This window comes from Plectropomus leopardus, chromosome 11 (genome assembly GCF_026936395.1).
Source record: "Plectropomus leopardus strain MGB_pleo_1.0 chromosome 11, ASM2693639v1, whole genome shotgun sequence".
In the NCBI taxonomy this organism is placed as follows: domain Eukaryota; kingdom Metazoa; phylum Chordata; class Actinopteri; order Perciformes; family Serranidae; genus Plectropomus; species Plectropomus leopardus.
Genome location: NC_142186.1, coordinates 33,854,608 through 33,881,360, shown reverse-complemented (window position 1 = coordinate 33,881,360; position 26,753 = coordinate 33,854,608). Strand labels below are relative to the sequence as shown.

At 40.8% G+C, this 26,753-nt stretch overlaps 1 protein-coding gene across 11 annotated transcripts in view; it reads right to left on the bottom strand.

Moving 5' to 3' along the window:
- Positions 1–26,753, bottom strand: part of mef2d (myocyte enhancer factor 2d) — a 121,152-nt gene that overhangs the window by 56,266 nt on the left and 38,133 nt on the right. For all 11 annotated transcript variants that reach the window (XM_088084680.1, XM_042489858.2, XM_088084682.1 and 8 more), the window contains exons 2-3: positions 12,984–13,368; positions 2,340–2,543 (exon numbers count right to left, since the gene is read on the bottom strand). In XM_088084680.1, coding sequence (XP_087940806.1) covers positions 2,340–2,543; positions 12,984–13,037 — 258 coding nt within the window. In that variant the 5' untranslated portion in view covers positions 13,038–13,368. The remainder of the gene's footprint in view (positions 1–2,339; positions 2,544–12,983; positions 13,369–26,753) is intronic.

Below are 26,753 nucleotides of genomic sequence, written 5' to 3'. Positions count from 1 at the left end.
TATGATACTGCAGCGTTTGATTGATGTCTCAGCTCAGTCGCCAGAAGAAAATGTTTTTCTGCAAACCACAAATACGCTACATTTGTACGTTACATATGTCTGATATCAGCATTTCTGAAGTGACATAGTATATGAGCTACAATACTTTCTGTATTTACAGTCTCTGGCTTTAATAAATAACAAGAAAAACAAATAACTAAAAACTTTCAAAGAAAAAAAAATGCCAAGAATTTTTAAAGAAAAAATAAAAATCAATGTCTCTCAAAGAAAAAAAGAAAAAGAAAAAAAAAGCCACATGTTTTTCAGGGCGAAGAAATACCAAGTTTAGAAAAAAAAACACCAAAAACTTCAAAGGAAAGAAAATTCTCAATTTTTTAAAGAAAGAAAAAATTTGGCAAAACTTTTTAGAGAAAAAAAAAAATCAACCAAAACAATTCAAAATTATTGAAAATTTCAAAACAAAAAAAAATCAAAATAAAGAAAAAAAAAATCACATCTTTTTTTTCAAGAAAACATGTCATGGTAACCAGAGGGCCCTGCAGAGGTCCAGGCTATATCCCAAATGTCCTAAAATTCTAGAAACGCCCCAGCCCTCAGTGTTGACAAATACTTGGTGACTCCGGTTTTTTATGGCCTAAATGTAATTAAAAGCCAGCTCTCTCATTTTGGAAACTTTTCCTCCTCCGCTGTATTTTTGTTGGAGTATGACTTTAACCCGTTGGGCAGGATAATAAATCTGTGGCAGTGACTCCATGTTGACAGCGGTTGACCGATCATGAACTGCTGCAGCGCTGAAAGCGAGCAAAAACAAGCGAGAAAAACATTCGAAGCGAGCGAGATGCAGCGCGGACTCGACGCTCCATATGAAGCCTAAGTGCTGCAGTGCAGCGTGCACGGCTGGCTGAATCAATCCCAACAGCCTCGTGTTCAATTCATGAGAGGGCCGTTATGAATAAAAGGGTCAGCAAGGCATGAGAACGCGCTGCGTGCTGGAGCTCCGCAGAAGCTTTCTCCCACAGGGGAGGACCATGTTAGAAATAAATGTGCTCCTATTACAAAAACATAAAAACGGAACTAAACGTTTGGCCTCACACCTTGACCTCATCGCTGACCTCCTCGCTACTCAATATGCAAATGAGCAAACATTTCTCTGCAGCTCGACAGGCTCCTCTTCTGTCTGAAAAGGTGAATTTTAGTTTTTTAGTTTTTGGTTATTTTTAAAAAAGTTGTATTTTTCCTCTCTTTAATATATGGCAAAATTTTTTTCTTTAGCATTTATTGATTTTTTTCTATAAAATGATAATTTTTTTTTTCTCAGAAAAAAATCCTGGCATTTTTTTTATTAGTAGACATGCCTTCCAAATTCGTGGGCTCGCCAAAATAAAAATGCCAAAATGACAACATTTATTATAGCCAGAGACTGTAAAACCAGGAAGTATTGTAGCTCATATATTTTGTCATTTTGGATACAAATGAGACATAAAAATGTAACATATTTGTGTTTTTGCAAAAATGTACAACGGTAAAAGTTCCTCTGGCGACTGAGTTAAGACATGAAGCGAGATTGCAGGCTCCTCTGTTGGCTTGTTGTTGTTGTTGTTTTTGTTGTTGAGTCTCTGGGTGACAACGGGTCGATGGCAGAGGGGTGGAGGGGGGAGGAGGGGGGAGGCCCAGCTGTCCCTACCTCTGCCCTCCCTGCAGGACAGCAGGCAGCGAGCCAGAGTCCAGCCATAAACAATACTGGGAGAAACTGGACTCCACCACCCCGAACTGAACTGGACCACACGGGACGACAATCATCATTTCCTGCTTTTTTTTTTTTTTTTTTTTAACTCTTAACCGAATATTCTGACTTTTTAAAAAAATGTGTAATTTGCTTTTATGACAGATTTTTTTTTCTCCTGTCACTTTCGTGCTGCTTTCAGACGCCTTTCATAAGTATTTTAAACCTTTGAACGATTTTGTCAAGTTTGACTAAAACTAATTTTCTCTGTTTTTTTTAACATTATTTAACATTATTTTAGGTTAGAGTGCATCATGGCAAAATGAAATACATCAAGATCATGTTCGGAGGACGGATCTCAGGATACCTGAGTTTTTGTTTGTTTTCTTCTTTCGTAAAATTGTCTTTGTCTCTGTTTCGTTTTTTTTGGGGTTTTTTTACGTGTTTTGTGGCATTTATTTGTGGCATATTGATGGTTAGTGATGTGTTATATGGTGCATCTTGTGTCTATTGTTTTAATGTTATAAGATTAAAAAGAAAAAAAGGAAAAAACAGAAAAACACATAAACCATTTCTATAGAGGAAATTTCTGCCCCCTCCTCCTCCCACGCTTTACCTCGATGATGTCGGCGTTGGTCCGGCTCTCGTGCGGCTCGTTGTACTCGGTGTACTTGAGCAGGACCTTGTCCATGTCGGTGCTGGCGTACTGGAACAGCTTGTTGGAGTGGTTGAAGATGATGAGGGCGATCTCGCAGTCGCACAGGACGCTCAGCTCGTACGCCTTCTTCATCAGACCGAACTTCCGCTTGGTGAACGTCACCTGGTGAGGAGGGGGGGAGGTAGGAAAGGTAAATGTTCAATTCTTAATCCGTATTAAATTATATAAAACACCACAAAAAATCTGGTTAAAATCCATATTTTCCTAAAACAAATGTTATGTTTTAATGCAGAAATCTGCCTCAGCCTGTCAAGTTTCACACTGTCGGTGCCAATGACAAGAATATTTTTAAATTAAAAGAATCTGAACTGTGGTAAAGAGGAATTAACTTCACACTTTAAGCATTTTGTTTTAGATGGCTTAATTTCTTTCAAAAACATGGGAGGGCCCAAAAATTAGCAATAAATTAGTAAAAAGTTATAATAAATTTAGTGGAAAATAACAAACAAAAAAAGAAGAAAAGTACCCCCAAAAAAGGACTTCATAAATTAAATAAATAACATGTTTCTATTTTTTTTATCTCTAACATAACTTTAACAACTGAGAAATAAATAAATCTTGTTTTCTGGATTTTCCAATTTTTCTCATTTTTTTTTAAATAATACCAAATAATTCACCCAGCTAATTTCATATCATTTGTTGGTCACCTTTTGCTATTTTTTTTTTCAATTTGCAGGAAAAGTCTTTTTTTCCTGTGTTTTTGAAATTAAAAAAAAAAAAGTTGTCAGTGATTCAAATGATTGCAATATCAATCCAGGTGTTAAAGGGTTAAGAAAAGCATGCCTTGCAGCCGCCCCTTCGCCCTGGATGTTTGCTGATGTGGGCACAGATCCGGCACAGACGCTCAGGGACGTGCAAACCTACACATATTTACTGTCAGAGCTTTTTCTGACAGGTCTGCGTGTACAGCGTGTGAGCATTAACCAAACGGAAATCGTTCACCATTTACAAACATTTACAGAACGCACAGACTGATAACTATCTTTCTTTTCTCTCCAAATTCAACCTAAACCACGTCGGCTCAGTCCAAAACAAACAGCCTCTTAAATCAGACATTAAGCCTCCTCACAAACACGCCTGGCTCGCTCTCACCGGCAGAGACGCCAACTGTTTCTGTTCTCTGCAGATCTGTGTGTGACGGCGCGCTCTGTGTTTGTACTGAAGCTGCTCACACCCTGCACGCCTTGTCTGTGACATCTCTCTCTGCTGCTGTGATCAGATCACCACAATATCATACAAAAGTCATGATGCGCAACAGAAACTTTGATTAAAGCGTCTCAAAACAAAACTGCCTTTATCAGCTTCAGGACAGCTCCTGCTGTAGCTACGACCAAACAACCAAAGAAGAAGAGAAGAAGCAGCACTGCTGTTGCCTCTCTCTCTCTCTCTATACATACATACTCTATACATATATACACATACACACACATACACACACACACACACACACACACACACACACACACACACACACACACACATACTGACTTTATGCTGCAAGATATAAACTTTATACAATGGCATTTCTGACATAGTATACTATGAATTTTTCTTTGACATTTGGAACGATTTTTTTGGACCGTTTATTAAACATGCTATGGTATGGCATTTTCGACATACTATACCACATTTTTCGACATTTAAAATGTTGACCTCTTAGGCCATTTTTCAACGTGCCATACTATAATTATCTTAATTTTTTGAGGGTCTGAGAGGTGTACATTTTGTCAATTTGTTTTGTATTTAATATATTTCCAAATAAGCACAATTTTGGAACTATATATAATTTTAATAATTTTTAAAAAATAATAACAAAAAATCTGCGATAATAAAAGTGTCTTGTTGCTGGAAACACAATAAATAATAGGTTCATTTTGGTAAATAAATAAATAAATAATCTGCAAAAGTCAAGCCACAGTTTAACAGGAGCAGGCTGGATTTAAAGAAACAGTCTGACTTTCTTGCAAAGAGCTATAAAAGAGAAAATGTCTCTCTGATGAATATGAAGATGAAGCCTGAACACAGTTAGCTTAGCACAAAGACTAGATACACGAGAAAACAGCTCGCCTGGCTCCATCCAAAGGCTAAATCAACGGTCCATCACTAACTGTCAGTTTATATCTTTATTTATTCTATCTTTATTGTAAGAGAGTAACAGTGATGAGTTGCAGTTATGTGGTTGTGTTCTGGGAGCTTCTCAATCTCATTTTTTTGCAAGTAGCTAAAAAGCATATTTCCCTTAATGTTGAAATGCTCCTTTAAAGCTAAACTTGAGATGATCCCGGATTAAAGACAAATAACTTGAGCTTTTTAAATCACTTTTTCATCGTGGAGGATTCAGGCTGATGGTGTGCAGCACGGACTCTCAGGACAGAAAGTGGACGAAAGTGCCGCGTGCTTTAGGAAACAGACCTCTAGACAGAGTGTCTGAACGTGCTCTCTTTCAAGTACTGCGTTTGGATTTCGCAAACACACACACAAGCACACACACAGCCTTTTTCCTCTCGTCACACTCGTTCTCCTCATCGTTTTCACACTCTGTTATGCTCTTTTCCATGCTCTCTCTCTCTCTCTATGCCACACACTCTCTTTTCCACACTCTCCTTCTGTCACACGTTATTTCTCTCTCTTCCTCACTCACGCACACACACACACACACACACACACACACACACACACACACACACACACTTGTGCGCACCCCCTCAGTTGTGAACAGGCGGATCAGGACTGGGAGTGTTGCTGAAGCACAGGCTCCCTTGTTGTCTCCTGGTTGGCTTTGGAAGCGCTTTCCTGCTCTAACCAACTGGTATTTACAATCCAGGGAGATTTGGCTTTGTTTGGATTAAACACACACAGGATCTCACAAACACAAACACACACAGAGGGAGAGAAAGATTAAGACACGGAGAGGAGGAGACGCTTCAGGTGCAGATACAATATCTGCTGTCTGATATGGAGCGGATGCAAAGAGAACGAGAGTGCACAGATGGAGGCTGGAAGTATCTGAGGTTGTTAAAGGGGGCAGAGAGCATGACGCTATTTAGGCCACGCCCACGAGTGACAGCATGGCATGTAAAGGCTCACACAGCTGTGTAGAGTTGGGTCGATTTGCGGTTTTGCAGGCCGGGTGTACGAGCTTAAAACGGTTTGATTTGATGCAAACTGACTGAACTGTCATTTGTCATTTTGACACGTTCTGGGAAAGTAAATAAAGCCGCATGTGTGTTGCATTAATAAAAAGCAGTCTGACTGTGACTGAAATAATACGAAGTTTACATATGTACTAACGGTGCCACGAGAGTCTTACAGGCTAGGTTTTTGTGGTGAAATAAAAACAAATTATATAGATAATTCTTCATTTCTGCTTCATGAATCAGCTGTCTTCGCTCACTGCAGCGTTTTAAAAGCAAGCGACAGGAAAAAATAGAAAGAAAGTTCAGCTCAAAACGTTGCTGTAATCAGATGGGACGCCTCTTTCACCAGCATAAAATCCAGCAGGCTGACACTTTGCAGCAGTTTAAGTTTTCTTGAGAGACTACAGCCACATTTAGAAGAAAACGACGTCACTAAAAGAAAAGTCTTTCCATTGCTTTTTCTTTTTTTAAAAAAAAGAATATCATGCGTATGTGTGAAGTTCTGCCGTGACGTCAACGTTCTCACGGGATCCACACATTGCCAGTTTACATGGCGACAGAAGTTGGTCGGTGTTCTTCGCTCACTGCAGCGCTTTCAAGGCGAGCGACAGGAGCTGGTTGGGGCACCTCTTTCGCCATCTTTCAAAAGATTACAATCTGGAACCCGGTTTCAAAAGTTGTCAGGCCCCCAAAACACCGTTGTCATGTGAACCAAAGGCCAAACCGCAACAAAAGTTAAATATTTCATGCAAGAACCATCCCCATTTAAATGGCCCCTCTGTCTCCCCGTCTGTGACAGAGCGGTGAGGCGGCATAATATTCCCGCCTTGAACAGGCAGTGTAAAAACGGCTTACAACAGCTGTAGTTACATCACTGAAAGTATGTTTTCAGTGATGACCCCTTTACCTGGCGAGTCAATAATTTTCTTCATTTGTTTTATGTAGAGGTCGACAAATACCAATTGTTAGCAGTAATGAGACCGATAATTGATATTTGGAACCGATATATATTTATAATAAGAATGAAAATATTTGTCGAAATTTGGAATACACCAAACTCCAGCAAAAAACTTTGTTTAATTGGCTTTAGCAAATGTTTGATCAAAACTGAAACTTTTACCATCAAATACAACAAATTCCCTGAAATGTTCTTTTTATAAAGTTCAGTGAAAATGTCAATTAAAAATGAATAAATAAAAATATCTCCTGAGGTTTTACAAAGTAAACGTTTCCTCCATGCTGACACTTTGTTTGCATGTCTTGCAGACTGCTTTCCCTTCTGTTGGTTGACTGTAATACACACACTTTTTCTAACTAATTTTATTGGTGATCATTAAAATAAAATGTGGATAAAGATAATCGGCAAAATGCCAAATATTGGCCTTGATAACTGCTCAGGCAGATAATATGTCGACCTCTTGTTTTAAGAAGAAGCAAACAGCAGATGGACCCTAAAAGTGAACAGAGTTTAGAGGTCTGAGGTCTCTGTTTATTCATAATAATTAGACTTTAAAATTACTGCGTGCAGAACGATGCATAACCATCCGCTGATATTAAAACGATGAGCAGAGCTCGCCGGTTCACCTGCTCGGATACAGACTGTCTCTGTGCGGCTGCTCCGCCTGCAGCAGGTCTGAACTCAGAGTAATTGAAATGAATTGAATAAGGAAAGAGAGAGAGGAGCAGATCGAGGGGCAGAGATAAGATAGAGACATCGAGGATGAAAGCTGGAGAAGCAGCCGTGTGAGAACGCCAATCTCTCCATCTCTCTGTCTCACAATCACTCCATCTCTCTCTCTCCTTTTCCCGCCGACATCTTGAAGCCTCCCTCATCCCTCCTTCTCTCTCGTCTCTTTATTTTCTCGCCCTCGTTTTCTCTTCCTCTCTTTTTCCACATCCTCCCCCCCTCCCTCCTTTCGCGCTCACTCATTGCTTCCTGCTGCCACAAATCAAATTATATCGGGGTCGTATCCATGGGCAACCGACTCCCCTCCTGCCTCCCCTCCGCCCCCCATTTCCCACCTCATCACACACTGCTACCATCATCTTACCTCCCTCGCCCCCCCTCATCTTTATCTCTCTGCCTATCTACATATCTCCCCCCTCCTCCTCCTCCTCCTCCTCCCTCTCTCGCAGAACGAGCAGATGAATTATGTGGCGACGTTGGAAAGGGAGGAAATTACGCCCGTGCAGGATGACGAGAGCGGCTGGTGATGGAGAGACAAGCCACCGCAAACAACAACAACCGCTCTCCTAACAAATTAGAAGGTCGCCCGCCAGCGCCCAAAACAAACATCCCCATTAAAAAAAAACAACTCCTTTTTCTATTCTTAGAGAAAGTGGGCAGCGGGGGAGCGACTCTGGGTCTCAGTTTCGATCCTCCTGTTTGCCACAAAGCAGAAGCTCGCTGGAGGTAATTGACATTGAGAAGAGAATTGCCAGGTAACCAATGGCAACTGAAGAATAAGACATCGTCAGTGAAGAGAGGAAGAAAGAAAGGAAGGGGGCGAGCACTTTCATTTGTGTATGTGTGTGTGTGTGTGTGTGTGTGTGTGTGTGTGTGTGTGTGTGTCTTGGCGAGGTTGTGGTTGTGTGGCAGATGGATGAGGAAACCACCACTGACAACCGCAACCTCCTCTTTCTGTTTCCTGTAGCTCAAACCTCCCTTTCATTCGCCGGCTTACAGTCTCGCTCACACAGTTCAGACGAGAAGCTGATCGTCAGCACGCTTCGGTTTCGGTTTGAGAACGACAGTGAAGAGGAGAGCAATAATCACGGGTGAAAACTTACTTTTCAATCTGAAAAATGAACTCTCTTCTACCTCTCTAACCCTTTGAGACCTGAGCAAATCAGCTTGTTTTTATTTTTATTTTCATAAACATGGGAAACGAGCAATAAGCTATGAAAGAAAGCTATGAAATGACCCAAAAAAAAGCAAGAAATGGGTAAAATGTACAAGAAAATGACCTGAAAATAAGTTAAAATAAATACAATAACAAACAAATAAACAAATAATAAATGAAAAAAGCAAGGCAAGGCTACAAAAGAGGAAATGACCCAAAAAAATAGCAAAAAATTAGTAAAAATTTTTTTAAAGAAAATTGCCTAAAAATAAGTAAGTAGATAAATAAATAAATAAATACATTAATGAATAGATAAATACATAAAAATACAAAGAAAAGAAAGTTTAAAAAAAGTGGAAAACTGCTTAATAGCATCATGGCGCTCGTCCTGTTTCCCTTTTAGAAAGGCGATTACAGATGACCGCACGCAGGTGCAGAACGTACGTGCTGGTCGGCCGTCGGCGAATTGTGTTCATGTGCGGCTCTCTGGCCGAGACAGGAAACGTGGGACGTAACAGTCGGCAGTTCTTTGATGTCGGTTTGCTGTGTTTGAACCTTTTCACTTCAGGTCGATGTTATCGAAGGCAAAACATATTTCTAACTTGTGAGACGCTCCTGGGAGTCACACTGGACTTCTCTCTCTCGATGTTTTTATGTACGCAGCCTTGTACCTTTGACTTCACGGTGAAAGAAACATCTTTTGTACTGATGATTTAATCTCGGAGAGTTTCAGTCTGTCAGCTCACATCGTCTGTGCAGAACATGAACGAGACTTTTGACACCTGAATCGGTTCCTCGCTCTCTGAAACTACATGTGAGGAACTTCTCTATGAGCCGCATGTTCCACAGCACGGATCCTCCACCTGCTCTGCCCGGGGCCCACTTTTCCAAAATGAAAGGAGGCCAGGGGCCAATCGCAGCAGCCCCATTCATGTTTCTAGGAATTTAAGATGTTTCTAAGATTTTAGGAAGTTTCTACAATTGGAGGACATTTCTAGGACTTATGGGTGTTTTGAGGATTTTAGGAAATTTTGAGGATTTATGGATTTTTCTAGGATCTACAGACACTTTTAGGATTTTTGGAAATTTCTAGGAATTGAGGACATTTCTGGGACTTTTGGACATTTCTCAGATTTTAGGACATTTGTGGGATTTTAGGACATTTCTAGCATTTTGGGAAATTTATAGGGTTTTAAGACATTTTGAAGATTTTCTCAAATTTGTTGGATTCTGAGACATTTTTAGGATTTTAGGACATTAGTGTGTTAGCCAGGACCTCTGTCGGGGGTGTGGGGATCCTCCTCTGGCTCTTTTTTTGATCAACAAGCTCTATTTTGATGCTGTTTTATGCACTCTGGCACCACATAGATACTAAAAGGACAAAAACAATTCAGTCTCAATCACTTTATCTTTATTGTGAATTAGCAAATAGTTGGGGGGTCCACATGGCATTCTGTCAGGGGCCAGATTTGGCCCGTGGGCCGTAAGTTGAGTATCAGTGTTGTACAGCTTTTACTTGGCATTGAATCGATTGATGGATTTGTGGTTTTGGAGGTGAAACTGTTTTCCTCTTCCAGCTAGATGGTTCACAGTGTGAAAAGTTAACTGTTATCTTTGCTGTAACAAACACTGCTAAGGAAGGTAAAAAAAAAAACATCAGATGAATCCAAATCTTTCCTGCTCACTGTTCTGCTTGGTGTTTCTTTGTGTCGGTAAGAATCGTGGTATTTGAGAAGCTGTCATGTTTCCAGCCGGGGCCCACACTCTGAACGCTGTTTATTTTGTGGAGCTTATGGCAGCATCTCTGAATCAACACGTAGGAGGGTGACGGGCTGCATGTACTCCAAAAATTCATTTGATTTCCTTTCAGGAGCTGCACTGTTCATTAGCTGAAGCAACACAGAGCAAGCGTGTAGAAAGCACTCATTTCTTCTGCGGCTTAATACCGTGTTCCACTTCAAACGCTGCAGACTCGCTGTGAATCATATTTCACTGTGTAAAGTGCTCGGGATGAAAAGTATCCGATAAGCAGAGAACAAACTGTGAAATGTAAATGCTGAGCGCACTTTGGGTTCAATAATGGCGTCAGAACAACATCAGCCCGCTCGCTTTGCTGCAGCGAGTAAGAAACTATTCGCTGCTTGTTAATCGCTGACGGAGGTCAACGATGAGGGTCGACCCATACTGTTTTTCCAATGAAGTACATAGTATTTATTTCTTATACTTTTGTACTATACTTTGTTTGCATGTATTGCAGACTCTCTTCCTTGCTGCTGGTTGAGTGTAACACGCACACTTTTTCAATTATTAATTTTATCGCCGATCCTAAAAATAAAATGCAGATAAACATATTCAGCCAAATATCGGGCCCGATAATCGCTCAGGCCGATAATCCGTCGACCAATGAGTGATCGCTGATTGTGACATAACGGCCGTGTATTTCCACAGAGTTCATCACCTTATTGACAAACACCCGATACAAACGTTGGCTCCATTAACCACAACCTGCCCGACCAGAGACAGCCCCGCCTCCTCCTTTACGTCCGATTGTGCACTGATGAATAACACGCCATCGTACTCTGCTGACCCCCTGTAGGCGCCGTTTGCTCTCCTTTATGGAAATGCAACCTGCTCAGATTGATGAGGAGAAAAGCGAGGATGATTTTTCCAAACCCTCGAGGCCGGCTCGCTCTCACACTGCTCGGGTCTCAGTCAGCCCGCCACCTTGTTTCTCTCTCTCTCTCCGTCTTGTTTTTCTTCTCTCGCTGCTTTTGAAGGTGGGCACGTCAAATCCATTACTCAATCTGCTCAATGGAGCGAAGCCCATTTACCAGTTGACTCATTTTAGATGGATCATTTACCCTTTCATCCTCTCTGACAATGCCACTGATGTAACCGGAGGGACTGAGGCTGTTATTTTTCGGGGGAATATCAGACGTTTTTTGCTCTTTTTCACCGGGGGGAGGGAGGAGTAGGGGTCTGAAAAAAAAACATGATTGCTTAGCGGAGTCATATGAGCCTCATAAAACTCGATGCCGTTATATTGTTGTGTTGCGGCTCTGCAGAGCAGCCATCGTGCTACATGTGAGAGCGGAGAGGATCCCTGTGGGAATCTGAGTTTTCTGTTGCCACAGTGGAATTTAGTTTCTTAGGAAAGGAGAGTTTAGTTACGCAATAATCCAAACCAGTTGATCCTCTTTTGACCTCATGTTAGACAGACAAATTTCCCTTTTCTGATTTCTGATTTTGTCTCTAAGTGACAATAAATCAGCCGAATGAAGGCCAAGAAATAACAGTGACAGCAGTGTTTGTCTTTTGGACTGTTTTTAAGGTGTGAGACATGAAGCGGAGCTCTGTAAGGACAGGACAGTTTAAGAGACTTTCAGAGAACCTGCCAGAACAGCCTGGATCCACATCAGTGTTTCTGTGCCCGCTTTTCACATGCATTTATACCTAAATCCTGAGAAAATTGGTTCGATTTTCATCGAAAATGTGGGGCAAATTGTCCTGCAAATTGCAGAAAAAACAGAAAACAAAAAGTTGAAGGTGACAAGAATATTACCTGAAAATTAGGTGGACGGAGTATTAGATATTATAAAAAAGACAAGAGTGAGAAATGTCCAGAAAAATCTAATTACAATTATTATAATTATATTGTAATATGACTATGAGGCGCAAGGTACAAAACGTGTTTATTTGCGCTTAATAACATTTGCAGTTTGAATTAGCCGAAAAATTTGACCAATTTTAGGAACACTGACAAGCTAAGACTGTCAGAACTACACACTCAAGGACACTGGGACTTAATTATTGCCCTGTTTGAGGACATTAAGACTTTAAGGACATTGGAACTTTATTTTCATCTCGTTTGAGGACATGGGGACTTATCGCCTTGTTTGAGGACATTAGGACTTTATTAACATCTCGTTTGAAGACACTGGAACTTAATTATCATCTGTTTGAGGACACTGGGACTTCAGGGACACTGGTACTTTATTATCATCTCATTTGAGGACATTGGGACTTTATTATCATCTCATTTAAGGACATTAGGACTTTAAGGACATTGAGACTTTATCATTGCCTCCTTTGAGGAAATTCTGACTTTAATATTGTCTCGTTTGAGGACATTAGGACTTTAAGGACATTGAGACTTTATCATTGCCTCCTTTGAGGACATTCTGACTTTAATATTGTCTCGTTTGAGGGCATTTGGACTTTATTACCATTTTGTTTGAGGACACTGGGACTTTATTATCATTTTGTTTGAGGACATTGGGACGTTATGGACATTGGGACTTTATTTTCATCTCGTTTGAGGACATGGGGACTTATCGCCTCGTTTGAAGACACTGGAACTTAATTATCATCTCATTTGAGGACATTGGGGCGGTTAAAATAACGGTTAGCAGCAGTGTCATGCGGATGTGTTTGTGTTGAGCTGTGTTGGTTGTTAAAGGGTTAATGTCTCGTCTTTGATCAGGTTATTGATCAGTGAGGTGAATTAAATCAGACAGTTATGACAAATTCAAATGTTTGTGGCGTCTTGAGTCGGCGCTCACCTGTCTGTTGCGTTCGTCCGTGATCCTCTGGATCTGAATCTTTTTCCTCCCCATGTTTCCGGTGTGGCGGTGGGAGGAGCAGGGGGAAGTGGCGAGGTCAGAGGTCGCTGTATGTCGTCCTCCTTAAATGTCTCTTTCAGTTTGTCCTCTCCGTGCACGCTGTCGGAAGCAGCCGGACAGGGAGGCCGTCACCCCGAAGATTTATCCAAAACAAAACAAAAACAAAAAAAGAGAAAAAAAACAGGGAGAAGGAGGAGGAGAGGAAGAGCGGGGTTCGGAGCGCGGCGCCCTCTTCAGATCATGGTCCTGATTCTCAGGGCAGGTCCTCCTCACTCAGGCTAAACTGGGATCCGCTGCCCTCCCCTTCACCTCAGCTGGGCCGCTCCTGAAAAACACAGAGGCATTCATCAGACTCAGAGACAGAAACGGGGGACAGGGGCTTTGTTTGTGGACTCTGACCCACTTTAGCTCCCACAAACACTCGATCTGCCTCGACCCTTCAGATTCAACCAGAGAATAAACGATGCGGCGCTGCATCTGAGCCGCCGTCACATCAGAAGCACACTGGGCTGAAACACGGAGGGGGGAGGGGGGCCGGGAGGCCTTCAGGGGCCCGCGAGGAGGGAGGCTGTGCTGTGTCAGCTTCATTAGAGGCATCACCGCCACATCACTGATCTGCTGGTCGCCCGCGGCAACCGGCTGCCCCGGCCGGGGCTGCCTGACATGCCGAATGTGATTCCCCGATCGAAGGCAGAGAGCAGCCACCGAGTCTGCGGATTCCACATATTTCCTGTTTCCAAATCCGGATCTGTGCTGTTTCCCCACAGGAAACAGCTTTCTTATTAATATTTTGGTTTCTGAGAAGTTAATGTCAATAATGCATTATAAGGCATTATGAACATACTTATAATGCACTATAATGCCTCTATAGTGCTGTATAATCATAGTTAGAAGCACTCATGGTTATGAGTGCCAATGTCTAAGGAATTATGAGCACACTAAAGTGTGTTATAGTGTGCATGTAGTCATAAGCATCGTATCGTATTATGATACTGACAAATCCTAATGTGTTGATTGACTCACAGCGTCATGTGCGTTGTGCGTTGAGTTACATGCAAGAAAACGTTCCTCTATAAAAGTTGCCGTAGCTGTCCACGGTAGCCTTTGACATTATATTTTTCTCAGTCAACAGCTGCAAACTGTTAATTAGTAAAGAAGAAAAGGCAGAAAAACCTCCTTTCATTTTATAGTCAGAGTTGACTGATGTGTAGAAACCTGCCACTGTAGGAATAATAGTTTTACAAACTTTGAAACGCTCCTTAACTGAATCATTCGCTTACATTATTGTTTCACTCCAAATAAAAGCGGCGGTTTGAAAGTTCACGGATGGAATTTATTGAACCACAAAAAACATCTGAAAACACTGAAACTGAAAAGCATTTTTTTCTACTCAGGTAAGATTTCTGTCATGTCAGTACAGCAGGTATGAACTAGCATTTATGAGCCGGCAAATTCCCACCGATGAGTCTAACGACACGCTGCTCGCTTTGTGTTCAGTAATAACATTATGCTTTATTACCCAAAGTGCACGCTGACCTGATTCCGCGCCACACATAGGAAGATGAAGAGTTCAAAAAGGCACGTCTAATTCAGCTGTGCCTCTAACTAACCATGAAATAAGGGTGGTCTGCGATGCGACGCCTGATCAGAAAACGCAGAACAGGGACATTATAAAATTCAAATTTCTAAAGGCCAGAGCAGAGAGAGAGAAAGTGTTTCTGCAAATTCATGCAAACTCATGAATGAAGAAGGCAGCAGCAGCCCGGGAACGGCAACACAGGCGAGGACTGTTTTAGGCCCCGTTTCTACTATTTGTGGTTCAGCTTTAAAAATAGCACGCTATATATACATACAGACTGTGTACACAGCGCAGCACGCACACACACACAGACACACACACACAGACGACAGTGGGAGCAAAGTGGCAACGTTACAGAACTGGAGCATCGGGGGAAGGCGTGAGTGCAGACGCCACACCAGCTCTCCAGCATTGTTTGCATTCCCTCTACCTGGGAGAGCGGCAGCAGAAAGACGCCCTCTAGTTACATCCATTCTTATCAAACAAAGAATGTGAAATAGTCTGTCATGAGACTGACATTCCTTTTGTGCTGCTGCGGGCGCTGCGCTGCACGCTCGCTCGCTCGCTTACAGTGGATGCAATTGGCTTTGCTTTGGCGATGAGTTGCTTATGAATTATGCACTGATGGAGGAGAGCTGCTCTCCACACGGAAAATCTACAGCGAGCTGCAGGAACTGAGTGTACAAACCACTGACAACATCTTTCTCATATCTGCTTCCCGGCCCCCTCAGCACAATCGTTTTCTAAACCCTGCATGACTCCTTTGCATCTCTACTTCCATCTCTTCCCTTTTAACCCTTTGAAACCTGTATCAACACCAGTTTTCTCGTGCTGCGTTTAAATACCTTTCACAAGCGTTGAACCTGAACACAAATTGGTTTGATTTCTTTTGAAAACATGGGGGAAAAGCCAATGACAAACTTGGAAAGAAATATCATGAGAAATGAGTAAAGGGTGACAGGTCAATTCCCCCAAAATCTGTTTTATTAAAAAAAGAAAAGAAAAGAAAAAAAACTGTGTCCAGAAAACGGTATTTTGGCTTCATTTATTTAGAAAACACGGGAGGAAAGAAATGAGCAAATTTACTTTATTACCTGAAAATAAGCACAAAAACGAAAGTAAAAAATACCAGAAAGTGCTACAAATTAAAACATTTATTTATTTTGTAACGTATTTTGAATATATATTTATAATAATCGTAAATATTTATTTATGACACATTTTTCCATTTTTCTAATATTTCTCTCTCAATCTCCTTTAAAAAAAAACCCTCCTTTGTCACTTTTTATCAGTTTCCTCTTATTGCCTTTTTCCATGCTTTTGAAGTGTATGAAACTTTTTTCTCAGGTTTTAAAGGTGTAAATACTGTGAAAGGCGTCTGAATGCAGCACAAGAAAACTGATGTCCGTCCAAGTGTCAAAGGGTTAAGTGAGACAGATTTAATAAGACAGATCAGTAAAAGGTATTAAATTCCATGTGGGTCATTAGTGCACTTCTCAGAAAGAGTTTGTGTTTCCAATATGTTGTTCTTTCATTCTTACTCATTCGGGTGTTGGAGGTGTTGGTGACATTTTGCTAAATAATAAAGAAGTGAGTACGAGCTCTCTCGCAGCCTTCGTTAGCCACCGAGCGAGCGAACGGGGGACTCGCTCTAGTTGCAGTGAAGTTCAAAGGCAGCGCGCTGAGGGATTTGTCTTTAGGCTGTGGGCTGATAACACATGAAAAGGCTGCTTTATCTGCCCGGGGTGGTCAAGACTCGACCTTTTACCCTTCATGCTGCTGGAGCTCGCTTCCCATGTCTGATGTCAGGCCGAATCTCTGCTCTCACATGGGAAGTAGAGGGCCTGGAGTGTGTCTGCTGCCTGGCTGAGCAGGCCACAGCCACAGAGAGGCTCTGGACAATGAAAAGATTATTGCTGATAATTAGGAATCTACAGCAGACCCAGATTAGTACCCTGGGGACCACCTAAAAAACGTTTGTTTCACAAGGGGCCAATGACAAGCTCTCAGCAAACAGTCTGGGAATATGGACATAAATGCAAACACACTGGGGTAAAAGAATTCAGAGCTTTAAAGGAAACAAATGTTTCCAGCGCAGCTGCTGCATCCACTCAATTTACAGTCTCTGAGTACAGATGCTGGAATATTTCAGCCGTCAACATTTGATGAAAACTGTATCATCCCCGAGGATAAAACTGGGCAACTCTTTCTTCATAAAGCTCTGTGATGCTTCTTCCCTGTCTAAAGGCGAGACGCGCTTTCATGCACAATTTTAGCAAACTACTAAAAATCTCCAGCTCACATAATTTCTGTTTCTGTAAAGCAGTTATACCCAACTTAAAGCCAAATCTGGCCCCAATAAGGGTGCCATGTGGCCCCCAGAAATGTTCTCTGATTGCCAATACACAAAAAGTGATTGACACTGGGAATTGTTTTTGCACTTTCAGTATACATAAGGTGCTAGAGTGCATGAAACAGCACCAAAATAGAGCTTATTTATCAAAAAAGTGCCAGTGGAGAATCCCCAAAACCCCCGACAGAGCTCCAGGCTAAGAGGCTAATATCCTAAAGCCCTAGGAACATCCTTAAATCTGTGAAATGTCCCAAAATCTTTGAGATGTCCTAACATCTTGAAAACTGCAAAACCCTAGAAATGTCCTAAAATCCAAAAACTTCCTAAAGTCCTAGAAATGATCTGAAATCTGAAAAATGTCCTAAAATCCGAGAAATGTCCTGAATCTTGAGAAACATCTTCCAATCGTCTTAGAAACGTCCTTAAACCTTATTATGTGTTAGAAACATTGAAGTCCTAATAACATCCTTAAATCCTTGAAACAACCTAAAATACCAGAAATGTACTAAATTCCTAGAAACATGTATGGGGCTGCTGCGACTGGCTCCTGGCCTCCTGTCGTTTTGCAAAAGTGGCCCCTGGCATAAAGAATCTTTCTGAACTGCCGTTTGAGAGCCGTGCATTGTTTCAGAAAGATAAAAGCGATATTATTTAAAAGGGATAAAAAGCATAAAACCTGCAGAAAAACAGAATCTAGGCAACCAAATAAAGTGTCTTATCTGTGCATTAGAGACGGTATGAAAAAGAAACAGAAACACTATTAGTGCACAAATGTGTCCACTAAGCTCTGGAGAGGGCACATCAGGTCACAGCCTTGGGGAAGCCTACAACAAAGATTAGTCCATAAAAGAACAGTTAGAAAATGTTGCATCGCATCATTATCCCTGACATCTGTTGCTACGGCCGTTAAGCATTTCAAAGCTTCTATTCCAACCATGTGGGTGGAAAGCCACAAGCTGCGAGGGCAATATTACAGTTTTTGACATTTATTCGTGAAGAGAAAGTTGACACGGGGATGTTTCTTTTTCAGAAACAACAAGCTTCGCAGAAGCAGCTGGAAGCTTCCCCAGTACAGCCAGTGTGTTCTCTAGTGGAGATTGAGAAGCTTCCCCTTGGGCAATCAGGGGTTAAGTGACTTGCTAAAGGGCACGTCACACAGATTTTCCCGGCCGGCCGAGGTCTGTGAACCGCTGACCTTCCTCCTGACAACCTGCCTCGCTGTCCTCCAGGCTCAAACTGCCCTCCATATTACTGATACTTCGCCACCTATGTTCCTGCCACAAGCCGTATGCGTCAGCGGCTGCAGGGCGCCGACTGAGTCATGACACAGAAAACAAGCCGCTCACATGCCACAAAATGCAGCGGGACTCTGCTGTGTTTGGGTTAGATGTGATTTGAGTCTACGCGGCATTCTGCTGGCTTTTACAAGGAGAGATGTGATGTAATCAGATGACGGTGTGTGTGTGTGTGTGTGTGTGTGTGTGTGTGTGTGTGTGTGTGCACCAAGGCCTGACTGATACAGTACAGTATGTGGGTCAGATTCAGGAGATAATTAGAGCAGAACAGAATCTGAAATAGACTGGAATTAAAAATATTTTTTCAAGCTTTCTGTATTTATTTGCTTCTGTTTTTGGTGCAGGGCGGGGCTTTCACCACTCTGTCACACGCCCCCCCCCCCCGGACTAGACTGCAATAACTGCTTCTACAGTTATACAAATTTGCATCATTAACCAAATTGGCTTAATTTCTTTCAAAAAAATGAGAGGAAGATGACATGCGACTGCAACAGAAACACCCCAATAATTACAAAGAAATTTGTAAAAAAAATTTTTAAAAAAACAACCCAAAAATAAGAAAAGTAAAAGAAAAACAAAAAAACAACAAGAATACAACAAAAAATTACCTTAAGAAAGTATTAAAATAGTTATGTATTTCTTCTGTAACATTATTCTAAATATTTAGTAATAAGAATTATAAATGCAGTTTTCTGGACATTATCGCCAAGTTTTTGGATGATAATTAATATTTTTGTTTTGAGAAAATGTTTTAGAAAATTATCAGATAACTAGAAGAATATATTTAGAAAAACTAGATTCATTATAATTATAAATTTAAAATGAGGTTGCAGTAATATATATATATATATATATATATATATATATATAAAATTATTTTTATTATATTTATCATTTTATTTTAGCACTTTTTTTTCCAGGTCATTTCCTTTTCCTTTTTTCTGTTTGTTTGTTGTTGTTTTTTTGTGCATTTGTTTGATTTTTTGCTTATTTCAGGCCATTCTCAAGTAACTATTTGCTCATTTTTTGGTTGTCTCTTCTGTTGTCTGTCTGTCTGTCTGTGTTTTTGAAAGAAATCAAGAAAATATCGAGAAAATTTGGTCAAGTTTCAGAGGATTAAAAACTTCTAATGTAGGGCAGACAAATACCAAAAAAGGCCCTCATCATGCTAAAATCATTTTCAGTGATTTTAGGGGAGAGTTATCAGTGTACCCACATGATAACACTTTAATACAATATTCAAGCATCAATATATTGGCCAGGCCTGAGTGTGTGTTATCTGTTTGTGCACATGTAGTGTGTGTGTGTGTGTGTGTTCCTGCATGTCCATCCTTTACTGCCCTGGTGTGTTAAGTGGCAGCAGAGAAGCCTGGAGCACAGAGATAACAGTCAGCAGCAGGGGGGGCAGTGGCGGCGATGGCGGTGGGGGGTGAAGATGGTTCTCAGCTGCTGGCGCCGTGCCAGACGACTGCTGAGAAATCCTTCGCCACTTCTCCCTCAGCACCAACATCTGCCGGGGCTGACCACTGCAGAGCCCCACTGCACCATCCACTCCCGCTCAAACTGTGATTACTGCCTGAACTCATCCGGTGCTGTTTGGGTTAACCCTGTAACACCTGGTCGACATCGGGTTTCCCTTCAGATGCCTTTCACAAGCATTTAAATCTCTGAAAGCTCAAAAAAGTGGTTTGACTTTGACTGAAAACATGAGGGAAAACATAACTTGGCAAGAGATGTCCCGTAAATTGCAAAATAAAATGTCAGGAAAACTACATTTATAATTCTTAGAATTATATATTTAAAATGATTTTACAGAAAAAAATTTAAATACATTTTTAACACTTTCTTAAGGTTATTTCTTGTATTCTTTTTGTGTTTTACTTTACTTTTTTAACTTATTTTCAGGTAATTTTTTTTGCAAAGTTTTGCGAATTTCTTGATAATTTTATGGGCAATTTCTTTCTTGCCAAGTTGCCTGTGACCTTGTTCCCGTGTTTTTAAAAGAAATTAAGCCAGTTTGCTCAGGTTTCCAAGTGTTAATGGATGGAGCAAAGTGCAAATGTTGTAGATTTTATGAAAATAGTCTGAACCATCATCGACATAATATGCATGAACTCACGCAAATTGTGATGAATGCATGTGATTTTAAAGGGATGGGAAGATTGAAGTGATATATATTTATATAGAGATACACCAATATCATTACACAACTACAGATCCAGACCAGATTCTGTGAAAAAAGCTGCAAAAAATAATCGATAAAGTTATCACAAATTTGGGGGAACATTTCTGGTTGGGGTGTAAAGAAGTTAAGAAAAGTAAAAAAGTAAAGTATTTTATTCTCTCTTTGAACCTCAAAGGAAATAACAGGTGAACTTTCCTGCAAATAACAGTTTATTGTTAAAGTTAAGTGTTATTAATGATGTCAGATTTCAAAAACTTGATACTGACCCTGAACTGAAGCACACAATCAGCAGTCAGCAGTATTTCTGTGAAAAATGCACCCTCCAAAAAGCTGCCCTATGAATCACTGGCCGTTGTTCATGGATGTTGAGGTGGCAGTTGGCATTTTTGGCTCTTGGCTAGAACTTCAATAACCAAAAATGTGAGGAATTATTAACTTTTTTTCAAACTACTGCCAATAAATGCTAACAGATTTTTAATTCCTGTACAATTGTAAAATTAAAAAGCCTGAAATCTCAGCTGAATCACACCGTTCAGCGCTCACTCTGAATCTCATTTCATCTGCAGAATATTTGTAAGAGGTTATAGACCCCAAATTTAAACATATCAGACCATCGAAGTCTTTCTGACATCACTGTTTCTGAATCTTCCTGATTGGCTCTAACTGATAAAACAAAGACAACTTTTGACCAAATGCCATTTTTTAAAATATTTGTTTAATTTTACACCAATATTAGATGTGATCCCTTTTAATTGTAACTTTTGAAGAAATTTGATTAAAAAAAAAAAAAAGCCTTAAAGTATTGCAACTTGGATCACAACTTTTTAGAAAAACTGCCACAAAATGAGAAACGATCACAAAAAACAGCCCCCGAAATCGTGAAGGGACTGAATCGAGGCAAACTCCTCATGCTTTAGATTTCTGATACTCGGCGCTGCTTCACTCGACGGGGCTCCATTAATCCTCAAATGGCGCAAACTAAAATACATCTAATTGAAACACGTCAATTTGGAGGGAAAAAAACGAATCTATTTCCAAAATATCGCTTAAGTTACGTGCGAGTCGGCAATGGAAACCTCCAACTGTTCATGTTTAAGATCTCTTGAGGGAAACACGTTGGTTTTATCAGATAGTTATTTAGGAACTGATGCATTTAAAAAAATGCAATAATTCAGCCTAAAGGAAATGATGTTTTGATATTGAATAAATGCTGCAGCCACATCAGTCACTCCTAAAAATACACGCGGCGCTCTGAGGCGCGCTTGGATCAAAGCGTCCACCAAATATCAGAGGTTACACATCATGATATCCTCATGTATGAAACATGCTGATGTCAGTTAGCTGGAGATCTGCAGAGGACTTCAAGGCTTCAGGTTTCAGGAGGCGGGCAGCGGGCCTGCGTGGAGCTGCGGGAGACGCGACCTCTGAGGGGGGGCGATCAAAATGACTGATCTGCCCCTCAGTCTGAAGTTTACACGGATCAATATTTTACCAATATTCATTCATCACTCAGCGTTTGCTCAAACGGGCCTGATGGGACGGGCGGAACACAAGATGACAAATGATGCTGTCTGCAACGGGAATCACACGAAATCAAATCAGCAGGTGTTTGAGGTCGACGGTCACGCGATGACACGAGATGACGTGTCGGTGAGCAAAGACGGCCGAGCGAGATCAGAGCGAGAACAGGTGATCAGCGTGAATGTAAACTCACTGACAGCAGAAAGTTAATTTAGACATTTTTAGTAACTGACACTGATTTCAGTTCTGGTTTTGGGCCGTTACTCAGACAAGACAAGCTTTATTCGTCATCTTGTGCTATCTTTTTTTTTAAAATTAATTGAGAAAATAATCTGCAAACACACACACACACACACACACACACACACACACACACACACACACACACACACACACACACACACACACACAAAAGCAACCCTACACACCTTACTATACAAATCCCAAACCACAAGGCCTTGGCTGTCTTTGTTTTTAATCATTTTATTTATTCATTTATTTATTTTTTCTTCCCTCTTCTATGTTGCTTTTGTTTGTCTGTTATATATAAATCCACCTGTTTTGTCCTGCTTCAGTAAATAAAATTAAATAAATTTGAAAAAGTGGAAGAAAACACAACAAAAAAACCCAAGACATCTCTTCTGGCACAGCCAAATATCATAATACTGAAAGCACTTGTGTAAACAGATATTAAAGTGTACTTAGATGCCAAAATGCAACATTACTTCAAAGTGAAAAGTTCCTCTCTCTAACGTTCTCGCATTAAACAAATCTAACTTTAAACTTGACACAAAAGACACCAATAAATGATGACACATTTGAAGTGCAGTCTTCTGCCATGTGTGTATTGCTCAAGCTGACACTGTGATGATGATAAAATAAACAATATACTGTGCAGCTCGACTGCAAAACCACAAGTAACATTACTCAGTGTTTCAGGGGAAACCTGAAATCTGATAAAACAGCCGCGAGTGATGTCATCAGGTTATCTGAGCGCCGTTTTTTGGGTTTGTTTTTATCTTGTGAATGCCATAACAAAAGATAAGATCGCTGCCAATGTGACAATTTTCCAAATCCACTTCTGCATGATTCTCAACATCACTGCCTCAACAACTACACAAACAAAAGCACCGATGCAGCTCTCACACTTTCATAACACACGACTGTTTTCGGTCAAAATGTCCAAAAAATATCAGGATCAGTCAAACTCTGCTGCCTCAGTTTCAAAAACTATGTCTCTTCTGAGCCCCCACACTTTATCAAAGTGTCTGACTTGTTGGAGTTGCCCTTTAAGCTGCAAAAAATAAATAAATAAACAATACATTTACCAGTAATCATCAGTGTTACAATGTAATATCAAAAATATTAATAAAAGATAAATAACATCCTATTTCCCAAGTCTGAGCATTTTTAAGACTTCTGAAAGATTTATTTCAGACATTTTAATAGCAGTTAGGTTTTAAGATATTTGATTCAGGAACCCTGAATGAATCTTTTTAAGGCAGAAAAATAACTTTTTTGTTGTTGTTGTTTTTTGAATGTCCAGTTCATTCAAAAAGGTGAACTGTGTAATGTGCTCAAGCTATTTAATCCGTGAAGATCTAAAAAAATAGGTCTGATTTCTTTTTAAAAAATGGGGGAAAAAAAGACAACAAGCGACTTTGCAAAAAATGATCCGAAAATTAGTAAAAGGTGACAAGAAAATTAACTGAAAATTTGTTATTTTATTGGAAAATTATCAAAAAAAATATCGTTTTTCTTTTTATTTGCAAAATTTGTGAGAATCACAACTTTCAGGTAATTTTCTTGTTCCTTTAAACCAGGCATGTCAAACCGGTCCACAGGGGGGCCGGTGTGGCTGCAGGTTTTGTTTCCAACCAAGTAGCAGCACACCAGACTTGACTCATTTAATCAACTGATCTCCGTCTTCAGACAGTTGATTGGTCAAACTGTGTGCTCTTGGTTGGTTGGCACAAAAACCTGCAGCCACACCGGCCCCCCTGTGGACCAGTTTGACATGCCTGCTTTAAACTCATTTTTGGCTACTTTTTGGGCCATATTTTTTTAAGCTGCTCTTTGCCTTCTTGTCGTGTATTAGAAAGAAATCAAACCATTTCGCTCGGGTTTCAAACTGACCCTGGACTCTTCGGTATGGATCTGCTTGGTATTAAAACACCGCCACGGCTCGCTGTCATCACGAAGGCATTAATGCCAGAGTTCACGCGCCACTCGCCAGCCTGGAGGTACAGTGTGAGCATGAATCAGAGTTTACGGGGGAGGAGGAGGAGGGGGGGCTAAAGGGCTCGCTCCTCATTGGGGCCTCGCCGCACCGCCGCTGGGGTCGAGGCTGTTGGGTTGGAGGGAAAGTTGGCGTGTAAGTGGGCCGCTGAATTCCCTCATCTGACCCGGCGAGGCTCGGTTTGCGGCCCAACCTTGTGAGTGTTCTGCCAGCACCAGCTGCGGGATATTTACAGCCTGTTGCTGCATGTTCCCGGGCAACCATTGGACACGGCTCCCGCCACACTCAGCCTGCAGTCACCCAGCATGCATCGCCGCCACATCAACAAAAGCCCGCGGCTGATTTAGACGTGGAAGCATCAGCAGGTGGAGTGACGGAGGCATTGTGACAGATAGCGGAGGCGGGGAGGCAGCCGCTGGCCGTATATTCCTCTGCGGACAGTTTTAAAAAGCAGCTGAAGACCATTTTCATGCTCCTGCCTTTAATTAATATCACCTTCTATTTATTTTATCCCATGCTAAGGATGATATTTCTTATAAACCTGTTTAATGCTTCTTTATGTGTTTTAATATTTCTTTTATATTTATATTTCTTTTATTTGTTTTTCACTTCTGGCCTGTCTGCAACTTATTTCCATAGTTATGGTATCCAGTGCTGTAAAATCATTTTATTTTATTTTATTTTTTTATATATTGTTGGGTTTTAAATTTTAGCACTCGCATGTGAAGCACGTTGAGCTGCATTCTATGTATGAAAGGTGCAATATTGTTGTTATTACTATTATTAATCTATTTATTTTTATTTTACTATTATTATTATTATTATTATTATTATTATTATTTATAGTGTACATATATAACAGATTTTCAGTTAGCAACAATGAAATGAGAGAAAAGTAAAATACTTCAAAATAATTTAAAAATATATTTTTTAACAAATAATTATGCTAATTATAAATAACGCTTTCTGACCATTTTTTTCTGAGCTAATAAAAAAAAATCTAAATATTTCTTACAAATTTCAGGACATTTCTTGCTAAGTTGCTTATTGTCTTTATCCTTCATGTTTTCAAAGAAATCAAAGGGTTCAGATGTTTCAGTATTAGTGAAAGGCATCTGACTTTGAGAGAAGTGATGTCGATCCAGGTCTCAAAGGGTTCAAATTATATGAAAATCCACAAAAATGTGTAAATTTCAATCATTTTATGAAGCTTGTGACTGTTGACCGTGCGTCTACGCTGCCAACCCTGGCAGTGGAATATGATCTCCCTCCCTCCCTCCCTCCCCTTAACCAATCATGGGTGAGTCTTTGGCGAGGTGGGCAAAGGGGGGGTGATGCAGTGCAAGGGCAGCACTTCTGAGGTGGTGTTGGGGGTGGGATGGGGGATGGTAGGGGAAGAGATCTGTGCCTCTCGGCTCGTGAATCACACCCACGCTGTCGGGCCGCTGTCAATACTGCAGTCCACACACACACACACACACACACACACTCACACACACACACACGCACACACACACAAACGCACACACACACAAAAACAAACAACCAAGAAAAACACACACCCACGCATTTAACACGGGGCGCCCTGACTGTCACCCATTTGTGCTTGCAGCCCTGCAGCAGCAACACAGCAGAAACACCCCATTTAATACCCAGAATGCACCAGTGAACGGCCACGTGAGCGCACACACGGCCGCCCTTTTGTGGGTGCGGAGCAGAGAGGACGCGTTGGCAGGTCGCACAATGCTCTGAGAGCGGTTTGTTGTTGACTCGGAGACTTGCGCCTGTCACCGGCTGCATCCGCGGCGTGCAGTATGCGGTTTGACCTGTCAGGTTACATCACAGCCAGAAGGTGGGAACACGCCCATCAGGGAGAGGAGCTGATTGGCTGACGCACAGGAACAATGAGAGGCAGGGATGTCAGTTAGCAGAGGGTTCCTCTGTTTACGTGTTGGTGCTGGCAGCGGAGCCGCTCACCTGGCAGCAGTTCATGAACTGATTTAAACCAGCGCTGAATAATTAACAGCTAATGGTGCCGTAATAAAATAAGCTTTAGAGAAATGCATCAGACGAGCTCATCGGGCCCGTAAGCACCAGCAATCAGTTATTGATGAATAATTTAAAGAATAAAATGTCACAAGATGAGATCTTCAGATTGTTTGTTTTGCTCCCTCCAAGCAGCCGCTGGTTCCCATTCACTTCATCATTTTATTAAAAAAAAACCCGAATTAATTTAAAAAACAATTTAAACGTGTTTCACTTTAGAACTGAATAATATTAAGAGAATCTAATTAGTTTTGTATCTTTTAATTTAATTTTCATTATATTTTTTACAAACACCTCAGTATCAGTCGTACAATGATATTTTACAGTTGACTATTGGTACTACTGAAAAATATTTACACTAAATTTTTAAATAAACAAACATCAGTAATGTAAATATAATGACTAAGCAGGTAAAGGCAGATAATAGAACGGTCTGGTAAGATCAGAAAATTACATAAATGTAATGTAATTAAACCTTTAAACTGCTGGCTA